The sequence below is a fragment of the Embiotoca jacksoni genome, unplaced genomic scaffold, assembly GCF_022577435.1.
Source record: "Embiotoca jacksoni isolate LCO1_2020_lvr unplaced genomic scaffold, fEmbJac1.0.p SCAF_28, whole genome shotgun sequence".
Taxonomy (NCBI): Eukaryota; Metazoa; Chordata; class Actinopteri; family Embiotocidae; genus Embiotoca; species Embiotoca jacksoni.
Window position 1 is genome coordinate 3,697,649 of NW_027185379.1, and position 15,899 is coordinate 3,713,547.

The 15,899-nt window shown below is 37.7% G+C and overlaps 1 protein-coding gene across 2 annotated transcripts; it reads left to right on the forward strand.

The window, feature by feature from the left end:
- The first annotated feature begins 922 nt into the window (after positions 1-922).
- On the forward strand, positions 923-14,818 carry postnb (periostin, osteoblast specific factor b). 2 transcript variants are annotated; one of them, XM_069161332.1, is made up of 22 exons: positions 923-1,060; positions 1,565-1,663; positions 4,931-4,995; positions 5,245-5,402; positions 5,481-5,645; positions 5,737-5,883; positions 6,250-6,391; positions 7,123-7,335; positions 7,446-7,580; positions 7,982-8,130; positions 8,397-8,533; positions 8,727-8,857; positions 8,978-9,108; positions 9,656-9,758; positions 9,893-9,960; positions 10,351-10,396; positions 10,511-10,540; positions 10,980-11,171; positions 11,259-11,303; positions 11,599-11,676; positions 11,763-11,801; positions 12,993-14,818. In XM_069161332.1, exons 1-22 carry the CDS (start codon positions 942-944, stop codon positions 13,019-13,021), a joined length of 2,421 nt encoding a protein of 806 aa, XP_069017433.1. In that variant the 5' UTR covers positions 923-941; the 3' UTR covers positions 13,022-14,818. The 2 variants fall into 2 exon arrangements, with proteins under 2 accessions (XP_069017433.1, XP_069017434.1); XM_069161333.1 differs by lacking the exon at positions 11,763-11,801.
- The last annotated feature ends 1,081 nt before the right edge of the window (positions 14,819-15,899 follow it).

The window sequence follows — 15,899 nt, forward strand, 5'->3', positions numbered from 1 at the left end:
AGGTTGTCTTGTTCTTGGCTTGACAGGAAGCTTTTGATTTCAAATAATCATTTACCTCAAAATGTATTCCCATTCCAACTACTACGTGATAAATGTATGTTCAATAGCAGTGATTCTCACTGCTTGCACTCCCTCCCACCACTAGGTGGCGCAAACTGCTTTCTGAAAGCTTTATATAATTTGTGTTCTGGCATTTGTTCAGGGCAAGGATTATGCAATGTCTCTTTGTTTGCCGTCCAAATAAATGACACTTTTATAGACAATATACAGCTAAAGTCTGCATCCCAAGTATCACATCTGCTAAATATATATATATATATATATATATATATATCTGTTAATGTGTTAACAGATATATTGTCAGCTTCAAGTTTATAAAAAAAACCGGACTGAGATGTTTTTGTTGCAGTGCACTGAGAAAGTATGTTGAGCCTTAAAATTTTGAATTAGAAAAGGTGTGCTGATTTGTCAAGATCAATTGACTTGCTTTTAATGCAATTGCAATCAACTTCTATTAATTCTTAATCAATAAACACTTTATTTGCACTTGAGTTGTGAAGTTACTTCCAGAGAACTCTTAAAACAAGTAAGTTATTTTGTGGGATTAAAATGCATCACAAAGTTGCATAAATGAAGAATGGTAAAGATTACGAAACATTTTGTAAATGTGGTGGTGTTTCTACTTTCTATAAAGAATTCCCTTCTCAAATCACTATATAAAAGAATCCTCCTAATATAAAGATCTGTAGTTTATAATTCATCACACAATATATAATTAACCCCAGTGTACAGATGTGTGGTATTTTGAGAGGTTGGGTGGTCCATGCATGTAAGAAATGTTGCCATGCTCTGAGAGTGGAGGGTGAGACTTGTATATAAACTCCTGCTCTGAGTGTGCTCTCCTTACTCTGGGTCTAGGAGGGCTAGCTGAGGGACCAAGGATGAAGCTCCTCTTTGTAGCTGCCTTTGCACTTTTTGTGCTCTCTGCATTTGACAGTGCTGACTCCTCAGCTTATGACAAAATAGTTGCCCACAGTCGCATTAGGGCAAGAAAAGAAGGGTAAGTGCATCCATATTATTAATTCTGATTATTTCAGTGTTGTTGGTTGTTTTTGTTTTTTTTCTCTTTCTGATGTACACATGAACTTTGAGTATAATGAGCATCAGTACTTCTTATCATTCCTGCAAATTTGTATCTTTGTTATTTTTAGTGAAAAAAATCTGCTATAATGGGCTTCACAATAATTAATTTATCTTAAAATGTTATTAAATAATGCTGCATTTCACTTTGAGAAGGTTTAAACCAATTAGGTTAAAGTTGCTAAATAATAACTCAACACGTGTTACGTCCAGCATGTAGCTATCATTATTCATATTTGTCTGGTCTTAGATGCAGCAGCGGCAGTTGCAAAATAAATATTCATAATTGACAGTCTGGTATCTTACCCAGCAGGGATCTTTGTCACATAATAATTTACATGTGAATTATTTCTTATTAGATTCTTACTTGTGTTGTACCTACTGATTTATGCTTTGTCTCCTTTTCACCATCAATTCCCATCAGACCCAATGTGTGTGCGCTCCAGCAAGTCATGGGGACCAAGAAGAAGTATTTCAGCACTTGTCGTAATTGGTACCGGGGTTCCATCTGTGGGAAGAAAGCGTAAGTGCTGTTTTGTGTATACGATAGGACAAACATTTTGTCTAGTTCAAGACAATGATTTAAAAGTTTAACTTGAGCATGAATCATATTTATGCTTCGGAAAATGCCATTTCCTCTTCACTGTCTGCTTGCTCTTCTTCGTTTACTTCATCTTAAGGGTTTGGAAACTTGGAAACTTTTGATGTTTCCACAGAGATACACATCTGTTATCTCACTCTGAATTAAACCACCCGTTAAAATGAAAAACACATTTATGGACGCCGCTCTAAACTCTTTGTACTGAAGGCAGTCCCATTTGTTCCTATGAACTCCAAGTTAGGGTTTTCATAACTTAAGAAGCCTGTTGTCGTTGGATAGTGGTGAACCGCTGATTCCAGGATTTGATGTGGCTGCAAAATGTTGACTGTTTTCATGAATGGAAAAGTGTTCAGCTCAATGATTCTGGGGAACCTCTTTTTCTGTTACTGTTCCAGTCCTCTCAGCACTTTTAACTTTAAACATGGATCCAGGCCATGCCTATTTTGCAGTCTCTCTTATTCCTTTTCCCCCTCTCACACACATATACATGCATATAGGACACACACTGAGTTCAACTTTGACTGAGACATGCTTAGCACTCTAAACAGGCTTAAAGTTTCATGATGAACTCACACATGCTCACTCAACTTGGCAAATGATAATGTTTGAAACAAAGCTTTCTTAGGGGGAGTCTGACATGGTACTGTGGAATCAATCAAAAGATAGCTTAGCTAAATTACACTCACACAACAAACTGATTCACTTTTTTTTTTTTTTTTTAATGGTGTTGCACAACTTTTAAAAGTAATAGATTCCACTTACCAAAATTGCCAAAATGTTCTTATTAGTCAATAAAGTTTGCTTAGATGAGTAGGTTTGGTGTATATATTCTGTTTGTTTTTTTTTTATTGTTTTTTTTAGTTTAATACTAACTAAATTGGTTGTGGATTGAGAGGGTTGCACAAACATGTTAAAGACCAGTTTAACTTTGGGTTGTAGTTTTCCTGAACACAGTAGCGAACATGACAAAGATCACATTACCTTCCCAAACCAAGCCGATTGTCCGTCCCACCCCGTCTTCCACAGAATCCCCAGATGTGTCCCAGTGGTCCCCGGCATAGCAGCAGAACATGTTTTGTTTTCATAACAACTGTGTTTGTAATTACTTTCAGGAGTGCTTTTTCAAAAGCATGCAGTTTTGCTCAACTTTTGCTTGTAGCAGAGTACACCACATACAGTGTGTGCATTCACATCTACATGCCTCAACTAGTATTAGAAGGTTTAGGTAGAATTGTCAAACGAAAACAAAAATTTCAATAAAGATGATCTTATAAGACGATATCGCTCCTAAAACACCTAAGCATGAGCTAAAAGGCCACCTTTGCCTTTTTGCTGAAACAAAGTACTTCCTATCTGATCAAGATTATCTGAGGCTGTATACTTTAAATTGTACCTTTTAGTTTGTGGCAACTGATGCTCAGTCCAGCTTTATTCAGCCAGGCAAAGCGTTTATCTTCTCCCACTGTGGGAAAATGTCTGCTTTCAGAGCAAGTCTGTCTCCAAGAAAACTATACATCCAAACCTCCAGACTGCCCACTGGTGATGTGTTGAATTGGAATGCAGCCACATACAGCTTACATTATGACAAAGTTATCGTTATTGTTAGTGGAACAGAACGTCTGCAGAGATGCTGACAAGTTGAAAGTTTCCATTTCCATTACAGACACAGTTCTTCAGTGTGGGAGAGCAGTGTAACGGGGGTTTTGCTGACTCTGCCCCAATGGAGCTTGTGTGACCTCATCCCAGTGCCTGCAACTCCATTCAACCTTGATTCAAATATAGCTGTTAAAGAGGTGCAGTTAGCCATAACTCAGAAGCACTGGTCTGTGCCTTGTGTGAAACATCAGCAGTGGATAAAACAGAGAACAGAGTGCCTCAGTAAAGTACAGTCTCTGAAGTCTTGTGTCTCGATGGTCTGAAGGTCTTGATTTTTAGTCAGTAGTTGCTAATAATCTCAAGCTATTTGTGGTACATCTCTACTGTTGATCAACTGCATTCCCAAACAAACATTATATCTATGTGCATAATTCCAGTCACTTTTGTCCATTTTAAACTACAAATAGCACACGTATGGAGCTTTATGGTATAGATTTCACAGAGAGAGTACTGATGAAGAGGAACTGTTAAACCTGAGCACTTTATCATCTTTCAGAGGACTTTTCTCTGTATGTACTACACTGTGACAGTAGGTGATTGATTTGTAAATAGACTAGATATTATTCTCATGACATGCCTTCTTTATTTTAATCATGATCAGGTGACGCTTTCCTGTTTCTAACAATACAAATTGCTATATATACCGTAATGAACTCCTCTGCCAACTATGGGCACATATAGTATTGTTTACCCTTACCAGCTTCATGTGTGGTGTTCTTTATGGCTTGTGAGCCTTTTTTATATTGTTGAATACCTGTTAGTTATTTAAGGTGAAATGTCCAAATGCCTGCTTCTCCCAGAGCTGGAGACAATTCTACTGTTTCAACATGCTCAAACCTGCTGATGCAAGTCAAGTTTGCATCTCACAGCTGCTCTTTACTGTTCTCTTCAGGCGATGGGTTCATGTGCTATGGACTGCTTGTTTGTTTAACAGCAAATAAGCCGTTCTAACTTGTGTCTAATTTATCTAAAGATGACAAATGTCAATGACCATTCTCTTAATTCTAAATTTCTATTTTAAAAAAAGATGGGAAAATTCTGATGTCAATGTTTTTCAGATTAGCTCAACTGTTTCCATACAGACCATCAAAACCATTAATGTCTCTCGTATTAACCAAAATGTCCTAAGTTAACCATAATAACACAGCAGTATGTCAAGGCCCAAATCGTACTATTTCTGAGGTTAGTCAAATGCCAAGTCGAGTCCAAACTTCTGTAATTGTTAAGCTTCAAAGAGGAGGTCTTGGTAGTATAAATCTACTACTGTAGTGGTAGCATAAGCCTCAAGGCACCCTTTCCATTAGGTTTGGGCCTAAGCTGCTGGATCACACGGTCTGTTTGAGTAATGCAGGAGATAATGAGTAACATCTGGAAACACTTCAAACACCAGACCATAACACTATGGTGACTCAGCTCAATGCATGGCAGCCAGAATAAATCCAATTTTTTTTACAAGGCAATGTTGAAAGATTCTCGCGGTATTTCAGAGCATGTGCACTAACCGTATTCGTGACCTGTGTGTTCTGCCTGCAGGACTGTGCTTTATGAGTGCTGCCCAGGGTACATGAAGATGGAGGGCGTTCTTGGTTGCCCTGCAGGTACAGTGCGACAGCAGAAGTAGTTGTACTACAATGTAATCAGTGTATTAAGGTTAGATGAGGCCATACAGCTGTCGAACAGATGTGTGGTATTAAAAAAAACTCAGACCAAACAAACAGAAGGAGATGCCACACCATATTGTCAACACATTATTTTTCTTTTCAGGCACCAAACGTTTCACGGATTAATTTTTTCTATTTTCAGAAAGACACGCCGATATCTAATAATGCTTTTTTCCCCCCTCTTAGTTGCCCCAATTGACAATGTTTATGGCAGTCTTGGTCTAGTGAAGGCCACTTCAACCCAAAGATACGCTGACATTTCTAAGCTAAGACCTGAGATTGAGGGTTCAGGATCTTACACTGTCTTTGCACCCAGCAACGAGGCCTGGGAGCTTTTGGATGAGGTGAGTCAGGACAATACAAACAGCTATGGAACCTCTCTATCTGTGAGGTTTTAACATCTACTTTTCCTCATCGAACAGGATATGAGGAACGCACTGGTCAGCAATGTCAACATTGAACTGTACAATGCTCTCCATTATCACATGGCCAACAAACGCCTCTTGACCAAAGATTTGAGGAATGGAATGACGGTCACATCCATGTACAATGACCTTGGTCTCCAAATCAACCATTACTCCAATGGGGTGAGTATGACCATTCAGTGTCATTATCTGCTTTTTGTTGCGCTATACACACTTGTCAGGAGTACAGCATTGACGTGTATGTTGTGTGCAGGTGGTGACTGTGAACTGTGCCAGGATTATCCATGGCAACCAGGTTGCCACCAATGGAGTCGTGCATGTCATTGACCGTGTCATCAGCGCTGTTGGAAACACCATTCAAGACACCATTGAGGTCCATGACGATTTGACAACTCTGAGTGTGAGTACACACAGGGGAAGGTCGAATAAAATAAACGCCTGAAGGAAAGAGAACAAACTGCAAACTCTGCTGCACATCTGGATCACATTGGATTTCATGTCAATTTAATGTAGGAGTTAATGTGGTCAATTAACAGAGCAAAGAAGACAAATCCCTTGTTTCCCTTACTTTGTCATTAAAGACGGATTGTGCACATAGTAAATATAAACATACTAAAATACGACATGTAGTCACTTTTAAATAAAAATTTTATTACAAGTTATAATAGGCAGTTATTATGGCTACCTCCTGCAATTGTTTCAACTGTATTTTAGTGAAAAATAAAGTTCACTAAACATAATCTTGCTGGTTGAAATCATCATCTAGGACATTGCTCAAAGCGCTGGACTGTTGGAGAAATTGGGTCAGCCAGGACATTACACTCTCTTTGCTCCCACCAACGACGCCTTTGAGAAGCTCGGTGCTGATGTGTTGGAAAGACTTTACAGCGACAAAGAGGTCCTCAAAGGTAAAAAAGAAAAAAAACAAAAACTAATCTTTAAGGGTTTATTCTTAAATGAGGATTTAGATTAACTGTAGCAAGACCACATTTATATTTAATGATGAATGTATAGGAAAAGAAATGTCGTGGTTTCTGGCAGCAAGTTTGCTACAAGTCTTCTGTATTTTTTTTTCCACATCTTCAACTTTTTAAAATTCAAAACAGATGAAGCCACAGTGAATCTGGGACACACATAGCTTTACGTAACAAAGTTGTCCCAAAGATTAATAAAATAAAAGCCTCCAGTTTCAAGTCATGCATAAAATTGTGACTGGAGAAGTCAAACAATGCCACACATCATTTAACATTATAACACTTTAGTTTTATACTGTATATTGACAGGTATTTGTATTTAAATCAAATATTTTCAAGAGTTATACCATTCTCATGAACTGAATTTCAACATTAGCCTTTTTGCAGAAACACTTTGAGATGGGAAACATCTGAACTGAGACAGCTGATCAAATTGGCAATATGTCTCAACTCAGCTCGCTCGTAGCTCGTCCACCGTGAGCTCAAAACCAGCTCACACAGAGTTAAAAAGACCTCTGGGATCCAAGGGGTCTGCAGGTTTCCTGAGCATTGTTTCTTCAGCTGCAGTACAACATGAGAAAGAACATAAAACTGTCAATGGATCAAATGTACATCTGCTTCTACAACTAAACCACATATTAATTCCAAACTGCATCTTGTTTCAGCTCTTCTAAATTTCCACACCCTGAACTCAGTCGAGTGCTCGGAGGCCATCATGGCAGGCAGCTCTTATGAGACCCTGGAGGGCAACAACATTGAAATCGGCTGTGACGGAGAGAGCTTAACAGTTAATGGCATCAAAATGGTGCTCAAGAAGGACATTGTCACCACCAATGGTGTCATCCACCTTATTGACCGAGTACTAATGCCAGACTCAGGTTAGACTCCATTCTCCCTGTTTTTTACCAAAACTATATTTTGTCCCAGGCATTGATGTTTTTCTGTAATTCATATTTTAATATTGTCCGGATTTTCTGTCCTCCTTAAGCTAAGCAGGTAATGGAACTGTTGGGAGACTCCCAGTCAACCTTTGGTGACATGGTGTCCGAGCTGGGCATTGCTGGTTCCATGAGACAAGAGGTCGAGTACACTTTGCTGGCTCCCCTTAATGTTGTCTTCAATGGTGAGTCTCATATTGCTCGCAATATCGTGCACACTCCTCTGTTTTCTACCCAGCAAATGGTTAACTATGAGTGCTGGATGGTCCACATTGCATGATGACTCATAGGTGAATAAATATATATATATATATATATATATATATATATATATATATATAAATGGCACCTCAGGGAAATTAAGGATTTACTGGAATTATTTTTTTGCCATGTATGACCAAAAACTTCCCGCAAAGAACATTCCTGGACTTCAGCTGCTGCTTTTGGGTCATTTTTTTTTTAATCAAAATACTCACATTAAGAATGCAATTATTGCTGCTAAAGCCAATACATTAAATGCAAATACAGTGTTGCTGGAGTGTCTCATTTTAATTGGGAAATATAAAACTATTTCTTTCTTCCACAGATGAAGTGATGTCCATGGATCAGAGGCAACTCAGGATTATCCTGGAGAACCACATCTTGAAAAATAAAATTGCCCTGGAACAACTGTATAATGGCCAGCGGCTGGAGACCATCGGAGGAAAAATTCTTCGGGTCTTCATCTATCGCACAGTGCGTCCTCTTTGAAGTTGTGCCCAAAACTTGTGGCCGGATGCCATGAAACACACATTATATGCGTTACCCTTATCATTTGACCATCAATCCTTGTTTGAGACATCACATTACTCTCTGTGTCTTTAACGTGATTGATTGATTCTTGTTGTTCTGGTTTTGTACCCTCATGGTTGAAATGCACTTATTGTAAGTCGCTTTGGGTAAAAGCATCAGCTAAATGAAATGTAATGTAATGTAATGTAACATATGGATTATATCTGCAGGCTGCGTGCTTTGAGAATGCCTGCCTTGTACGAGGCAGTAAAGTGGGAAGCAATGGGGCCCTTCATCTCATGAGGACTCTGTTGAAACCTGCAGAAAAAACTATGTTGGAGATTCTGACAGAAAACGGAGGGTTTAAGTGAGTACAGGCTAGTGTTAATGAAAATGGACTGGTCTTAAAATGCAGTATAATACTAAAACCACATCTTTCTGTGTCTTTCCATTAAATCCACATGGCACATATGGGAATGAGAAACTGCTGTTGTTGCAATATGTCAGTCCTCAGCGGTTTCTATAACAGTCAAGTTACTGTTTTCTTCTCTGTGCTGCAGGATCTTTTTGTCTTTGATGGAAGCTGCAGGCTTGACTGACCTGCTCCAACAGGAAGGAGACTTTACTCTGTTTGCCCCAAGCGATAAGGCTTTTGTTGGTTTAAGCGACAGTGATTTGAGCTTGTTGAAGAGTAGGTCTACCAGACTCTCTTTTATTTATTTTTTTTTAAAGGCTCCAGGCACTTATGTTGCCAGTTTAAAACAACACTGAATAAATAAATGCTTTATCTGTTTGCCATTTTTTATTTCAGGTGACATAAGCGCTCTTCAAACCATCCTTCTCTATCACATTAACAATGGCGTCTTCATCGGTGGTGGTTTGGAGCCCGGGGTAACAAACCTTCTCAAATCTCTCCAGGGCAGCAACCTCAGAGTCATGTCTGTAAGTATTTAGTGAAGCAAAAACATATACCTTATATCTTAAAGTTACTTTATACCTGGAGCAACTCAACCTTTATACATTTTCTTATCTTTAAGTATACAAAAATGTTGTACTTATTCGGTAAAGTTACTTTTCATAGAACTGTCAATCATTATTGTTTGATTAAAACTCATTCTCAGTTTGGAAACTTAGTGACCTCAGAAAGCTAATGAAATTTACTCAGAGCTCATTCACTCATATGTTTTAAAATACAGGTTGACTCACGCCTCTCGTTGTCTGTTTTTTATATCTGTGATCATTTTAACTCTATCTATCTATCTATCTATCTATCTATCTATCTATCTATCTATCTATCTATCTATCTATCTATCTATCTATCTATCTATCTATCTATCTGTCTGTCTGTCTGTCTGTCTGTCTGTCTGTCTGTCTGTCTGTCTATCTTTCTTTCTTTCTTTCTTTCTTTCTTTCTTTCTTTCTTTCTTTCTTTCTTTCTTTCTTTCTTTCTTTCTTTCTTTCTTTCTTTCTTTCTTTCTATCTACCTCAGGCAAACAACACCATGCAAGTCAATACTGTCCAAGTCCCTGAATCTGATATCATGGCCACAAATGGAGTAATTCACTTTGTCAACCAAGTTTTATATCCTGGAGGTACAAAGTTCATCGTGTTAACTTGGCTAATATTCTCTTCCCATTATAAATCTGTCAAAACATGCACTTTACGTGCTGTTTTTATAATGATTGTAAAAGTCAAAATTTGGGTAACGCCCTATGCTTTCTTCCAGATATACCCGTTGGAAGCCAGGATCTCCTCATGCTACTGAAGAGGCTCATCACTTACATGCAAATCAAGGTGTCATATAAAAAACTGACTTGCTATTATTAAAGCTGCAAGGCATGTAAAGGGCAGGGTGCAGTTTTATGTATGCGGGTATTTTATTCTTTCTGTGACTGTCAAAACATTTTTCATGTCAAGCAATCTAAAGTGCAAGACAAGAACCTACTTGCAAAGCATCTGTGCAGAGTGTGCAGCTCATTGACGAGTAGTCACACGACTTTGGTTCTAAATCATGATGACAGTTGATTTATTTTTGTTGTAAATCAGTCATACGGTCTAGATAGATACATTAATTATAGGCTTTGTTTTGCAGCATACTGTTGTTAAAATGTGTTGTTTTTAATGTCTGTTAAACATTGTTAATGTTTAATCTTCTATAACAGGTGTTTGCCTTTTTTTCCACAGTACATTGTAGGATTCAGATATCAGGAAATCCCCCTCACATTTATGAGTAAGTAGTGATATAATTATAATTATTATTTATAATAATTTTGTTTATTTTCTCAATCTTCTAAGAGGCATTCTTCACTGCCAATAATGGCTTTATATCTTCTGTCATTATTAGAGAGGATCATCACACGTGTCATCCAGGAAGGTACAGTAATGATGATTACAGACTATCATCAGCATGTGATTCCTAATCAGTAAAGTCTATTAGATCTTTCAATGAAACAGTTTCATGTATAAAACAATGTGAAAATTACCAGCAAGAAGAAATTTGGATATTTCTCGTACCAGTCAGAGATATAAACCGATCAAAATTGTAATTTTTATAATTGAAATATTTAAAAAGACATTAAAAACAACACATTTTAACAAATAAAACTGCCATGCAAAATTATATTAAAAACCTACATATCTGGCAGAAGTTACTTGATTATGAATCACATTTTTGTCAAAGCAACCATTCTGATCCAGAGAAAGGTTCATTTGTTTTAATACCTGCATACAAATGGAAAATCCCCTGCATCAAAGGGCAATGCAGCACACCTGCAATTTCAGTCTGGTGAAAAAGTCCTTCTGTGCTTTTACAGTTCCTGATGTAACCAAAGTGACGAGGGTTATCCAAGGGGAGCCCACCATCACCAAGGTTACCAGAGTAATTGGAGGTCAACCCTCCGTCACCAAGGTTACCAGGGTTATTGAAGGTCAACCCTCCGTCACCAAGGTTACCAGGGTTATTGAAGGTCAACCTTCCATCACCAAAGTCACCAGGGTGGTCTCAGGTAAATATAGGCATACATGTATATTTCAATCAGTATGTCAATATATCAATTAGCTTCTTCAAAACTCATGAGTACCTTTGTTTCCAGTCCCTCAGTACTCAGCCAGCAGTAGCACCACCATCAACCTGGAAGGTCAGTGAAACTAATTCCAATTTGGAAACATAAACTTTAAGGGTGATTCCTGTAATTTTAAGCACTATTGTCCAAGTTTGTTTGATTATAACAATCAGCAGTCTTCAATGTTGTATTACTCACTTCTCTGCCCTTCAGCCTCCCAGTGGTAAATGTGGTTGGATTTGTAGGGGGGGGGGAAATCATTATTACATATCATATATTGTACTATAAAAGTTTAATTCAGTCCAGTTCAAATAATTTGTGTATCCAGAATTGTACAAATATTTTAATGATATTTTATTTTTTCCATCAGGAACTGACCTTTCAGAAATTTCCACCATTGAAGGGAACATGAATCTCGACTCTGAAAAGCTTACCAAACTCATCCAAAGTAAGTTTTATCTTTTGGTAAATCTCAGACACTGGGAAAAATAATTCATAAATATTATGTGACTTTTATGTTTTTTGCCGTTGTAGAAGGCAATTCAAGAGGAACTTCTACCCGGAGAGTTATAGGTAACAGAGAAGGGAAGAAAGAAAGAAATTAACCAGCCTAAAAAAATCCTGCATTTATAACAAATGCTGTGAGCTACTTTAGGCTGGAAATTTGTGTCTGCTGTTGCATTCATGTGGCACAGGCTAAGTCTATTCTTCTCCCACCATCATATATCCAACACACCTTTCAAACATGGGGGGGTGTCCTTAGGAAGTAACAGCTGGTCATTTTTGGAAATGTGTTTACACCACTCACTTTCTTGCTGACAGTCAGATGAGAAGACTGCTAAGACTCTCATGTATACATGATACATGTAAAGTGAAAGTCAGTCGCAGTTAACTTAACTTAGCACAAAAAGTAGAAAGAGGCACAAACAGTTTGCCTATACCAGCACCCGTGGAGTTCACAATTGAACACACTATGTCCTGTTAGTAATCAAAGGCAGGATGTTTCCCAGGAGGTTTTGTGATGGAATATTTCTAAGCCAGGCATAGAAACTACCTGGAGCTGCACAGGTTGTCTGGCAGCCTCACTATGATGGCAAGAAACCATGAAGAGTCTAGCCAAGAAGTAGTCCTGCATGTAACCCCTCTGTGAAACCACAACGTGTGGTTTTTACACTTCTGATTTTGTACAGATTAAACAAACAATAATTCATAAACGGTGGATGGTTTTGTTGATTTTGGACAGAGCCAGGCTAACTGTTTCCCTCCGTTTCAAATGTTGAGTTAAGTCAACCGGCTCCTGACTATAGCTAGCTTTATATTTTCCGTGCATACTCAGGATTGGTATCAGTCTTCTCATCTAACTCTTGGAAAGAAAAGACAGAATTTCCCAAAATGTCATCGTATTTCTTTATGCCAGCTGTGGGCTGCTCTCTCACTTGCTGCCATGCTTGCCGGCACAATGCTCACCTGAAAAGCTATGCTGACACTTGGTGCTAATGCCGCTACAGCTGCTGTTCATATATCATTTCACCAGGCCTACCTCCACCGCAGCCTCCACCGGTAGGTTCTGCCTGGTCCTCCCCTCAGGGGGAAGTTATTATCATTCCTCCCACTCCCTGCTGTGCTGAGCTTGGTGTTTCCCATGTGGGGAGTGATGAGATCGGAGCATAGAAGCCAAACTTCAACATGGTGTATATATTACATTTAGACAATATATTCCACGTGACTGATGTATTTTTTATTGTTCTATCTCTTTTTTGCCAGCTGGCACCAGGAGGAGGGCAAGGGACTGAGCTTGGATGGATGAGAGTATCTCCCTTCTAACGGCAGAGACACCAAATCCAGAGGCTGAAACTGGTGTTTTAACAAAGAAGACCTGCCTAACATGTCAGTGATTTCAGTTATACTGTAACAGCCATAACTGACAAGAATAAAACTATTCTCATAAACAGTTTAATGGTGCTTTGAATGTACTATGTATATATATATCAAGTCTTTTGGTCCGGTACATGTAAACAGTTCAAATGAACCTTTTGGCATGACTTTAAATACACCGCAAGTCAAAACAGCCATAAAATCATCTAAATCCAAGCCATTACATTAGTAATAATAACACTGCAACTCTAAACTTCTCCATGCCTTTGCTAGAAGTGAAGATTAAAGCAAGAAGACTTTACAAGCTGTTTGGGAAGATTTTAAAATCTCTGCATGATAAAAACTGAAGAAAAAAAAAAGCTGTGTTTTTGACTTTAACTGTTATATTATTAGAATGTCTCTGGCTGTGAGTTGTTTACAGGTTCATGTAAATGTTGTCTATGCTTTTATCTTTTTGGAATGATGTACCATAGCTAAATGCAGGTATTTTTGTTTTTATTTTCCAAACATCTTCCAATAAAGTGCTTTTGTTGAGATTAATATTCCAGTTTGAAAAGGGCATCTGATGAAATTGTGGTTTGGAGTCATTTCTATGTCCTCAAAAAGTTCCCAAGTAAATTCAGGAAACATAAATATTAAGTCTGCATATTGTAGTTCCATATACAAGGTGTTTAAACTAGTCATCCTTCTCAATGGTCCAGTAATACATAGGCTTACAAGGAAGCTTAGCAGTCCACTTCTGATTATTTCCTAAAAGAGACTTTGTAGAAAATAAATCTAACTAGGTTTAAGAAAAACATAGTTTTCTATTTCTCAAGAAAAGTATCTCCATGAAATAAAATGTATGAAACTTGCATAAAAAAATACAAGTAACTTAACATCAGTAATTCTAATTACTATTTTAAAATGAACAATAATGAATGCATTGCTTGTTGTTGTTTGTAAATCATCAATGTGTAAATCATATTTGAGTTGGAGTAATAGTGCAGCCTGATGAAATATTTGCCCTGAGGTTACAGGGACATTCAGCGAGCTCTTGTGTGCAAACATTTGGGTCCGACCCAGCTCCTGTGTTACTTGGCTCGTGTGCAAAATTCTTTAGAACAGTTTATGGCTTCTTGGATGTGACTAAAATGTGTAAAAATCATGAGCAACTGCCAAGATACGAAAAGAAACTCTTGCAACATACATGACAAAAAGTAAAAATAAATCTTTTGTTCATCTGTAATTTCACATTAAAAACATTTTTCAGGATTCAAAAACAAGCTTTAGTGAGCTAGACAGCTGGTTCACCACTGCCTGACATGATGAAGTCATCGTGCTATTAATAATCAGTGTGTCGCCAGTCACATGCTGTTTTGTTCAATAATATTTGAAGCATTGAGTCTGTTCATCCAGTCACTGGCCTCTAGAAAATCAGAATAATAACCTGTTTGCTTGTAAAGATGTACAAAAATATTATATTAGTATTTTCCACAGTGCCAATAGTTTGCACACTTTGCACATCTCTGATTAAAACATGCAGAGCTGACAGACTTCATCACTCAATGTTTTACAACATACAGGACGTCAGCTGCTCAGTTTGGCATCTTGTCAGTATATGTAAGTCTGCATATCTGACACGTTGATGAAAAGAAATGCAGTTTGACTTACTTGTATATTACTGATGTTTTGTAGCTGTTTCTTTCAGTGTAATAAAGAAAGAAGAAATGTCATACATGCATTCAACATTTGTTTGTATAGTGTGTTGTCCTGTGAAACAGTGGCCCTTAATTCAGAATCAGTGGAACATCCTCAGCTGCATAGATAGTGTATGTCAGTAGAAATATTTTATTGGTATGAAGTTGTCTGTTGGTGAAGCTGGAGGTCGGCTGGGGATGAGACATGAAAACAAATGATTTATCCTTGTGTTTGTTTGTATTATCCTCTTTACTATAATCCCTGTGGAGTTATTATGTGTTTAGACTGTCAGTCACTGTTATGTTAATTGTACCAGCAGAGATGAAGTAACTGTTTACACAAACTACTGCAGTAACATGCAAACACCCCACAGAGAGAATGAATACATTCTGCAGTCAGACACACAGCGGGCAATATTTTATACATTTACAACATTGAGAAAACATCTGCTGGAGGATCATATTGCTTTTCCTTTTGGTTTGGGATTTTCCATGCTTTGCTCAGCAGTGATCCACCGATCAATTACTAAGTCATTTACGAGACTGCTGATATCACCAACAACTGACTCAAATATCACTTTGATTGGCTTGACAGTTTCCACTGTTCACCAACAGGCAGCTGTCTTTTCATCCGTAACTGAAACCACACAGGCTGCGAATTTATGTGGAGCATTTCTATGTTGAGAGAGCTTTAACTAATCTGTTAGGCTTTCGTTGTTTCCAGTTTTGTCCAAACAATGCCACAACAAAATAAGTTGTCAGTGCCTCAAATCAATCTTAATCTTAAATCTTAATAAGTCGTTGATGGTGCACCAGGCTGCAGCTTTTGTGCAAAATCCTACGTTTAAAAAAAAAAGTGTAACTGCTAGAGTTAATGCATGACATCTTTATTTGTTTTGATGGAACAGAGTATTCAATAATCCCTTACATACCTGGTCATTTACTAGAAATAAAACTATTAATTGCTACTCTCCTTTTTTGTGAATCTTGTATCTGTCAAAGTTAATTGCAGTTAAGATTTTGGCTGCTATGGAATACCTTTTATTGTTTAATTCAATTCAATTCAATTTAACTATCTAATCTAAAATGCAGGAGTGATACTTTTGCATTTATGAAT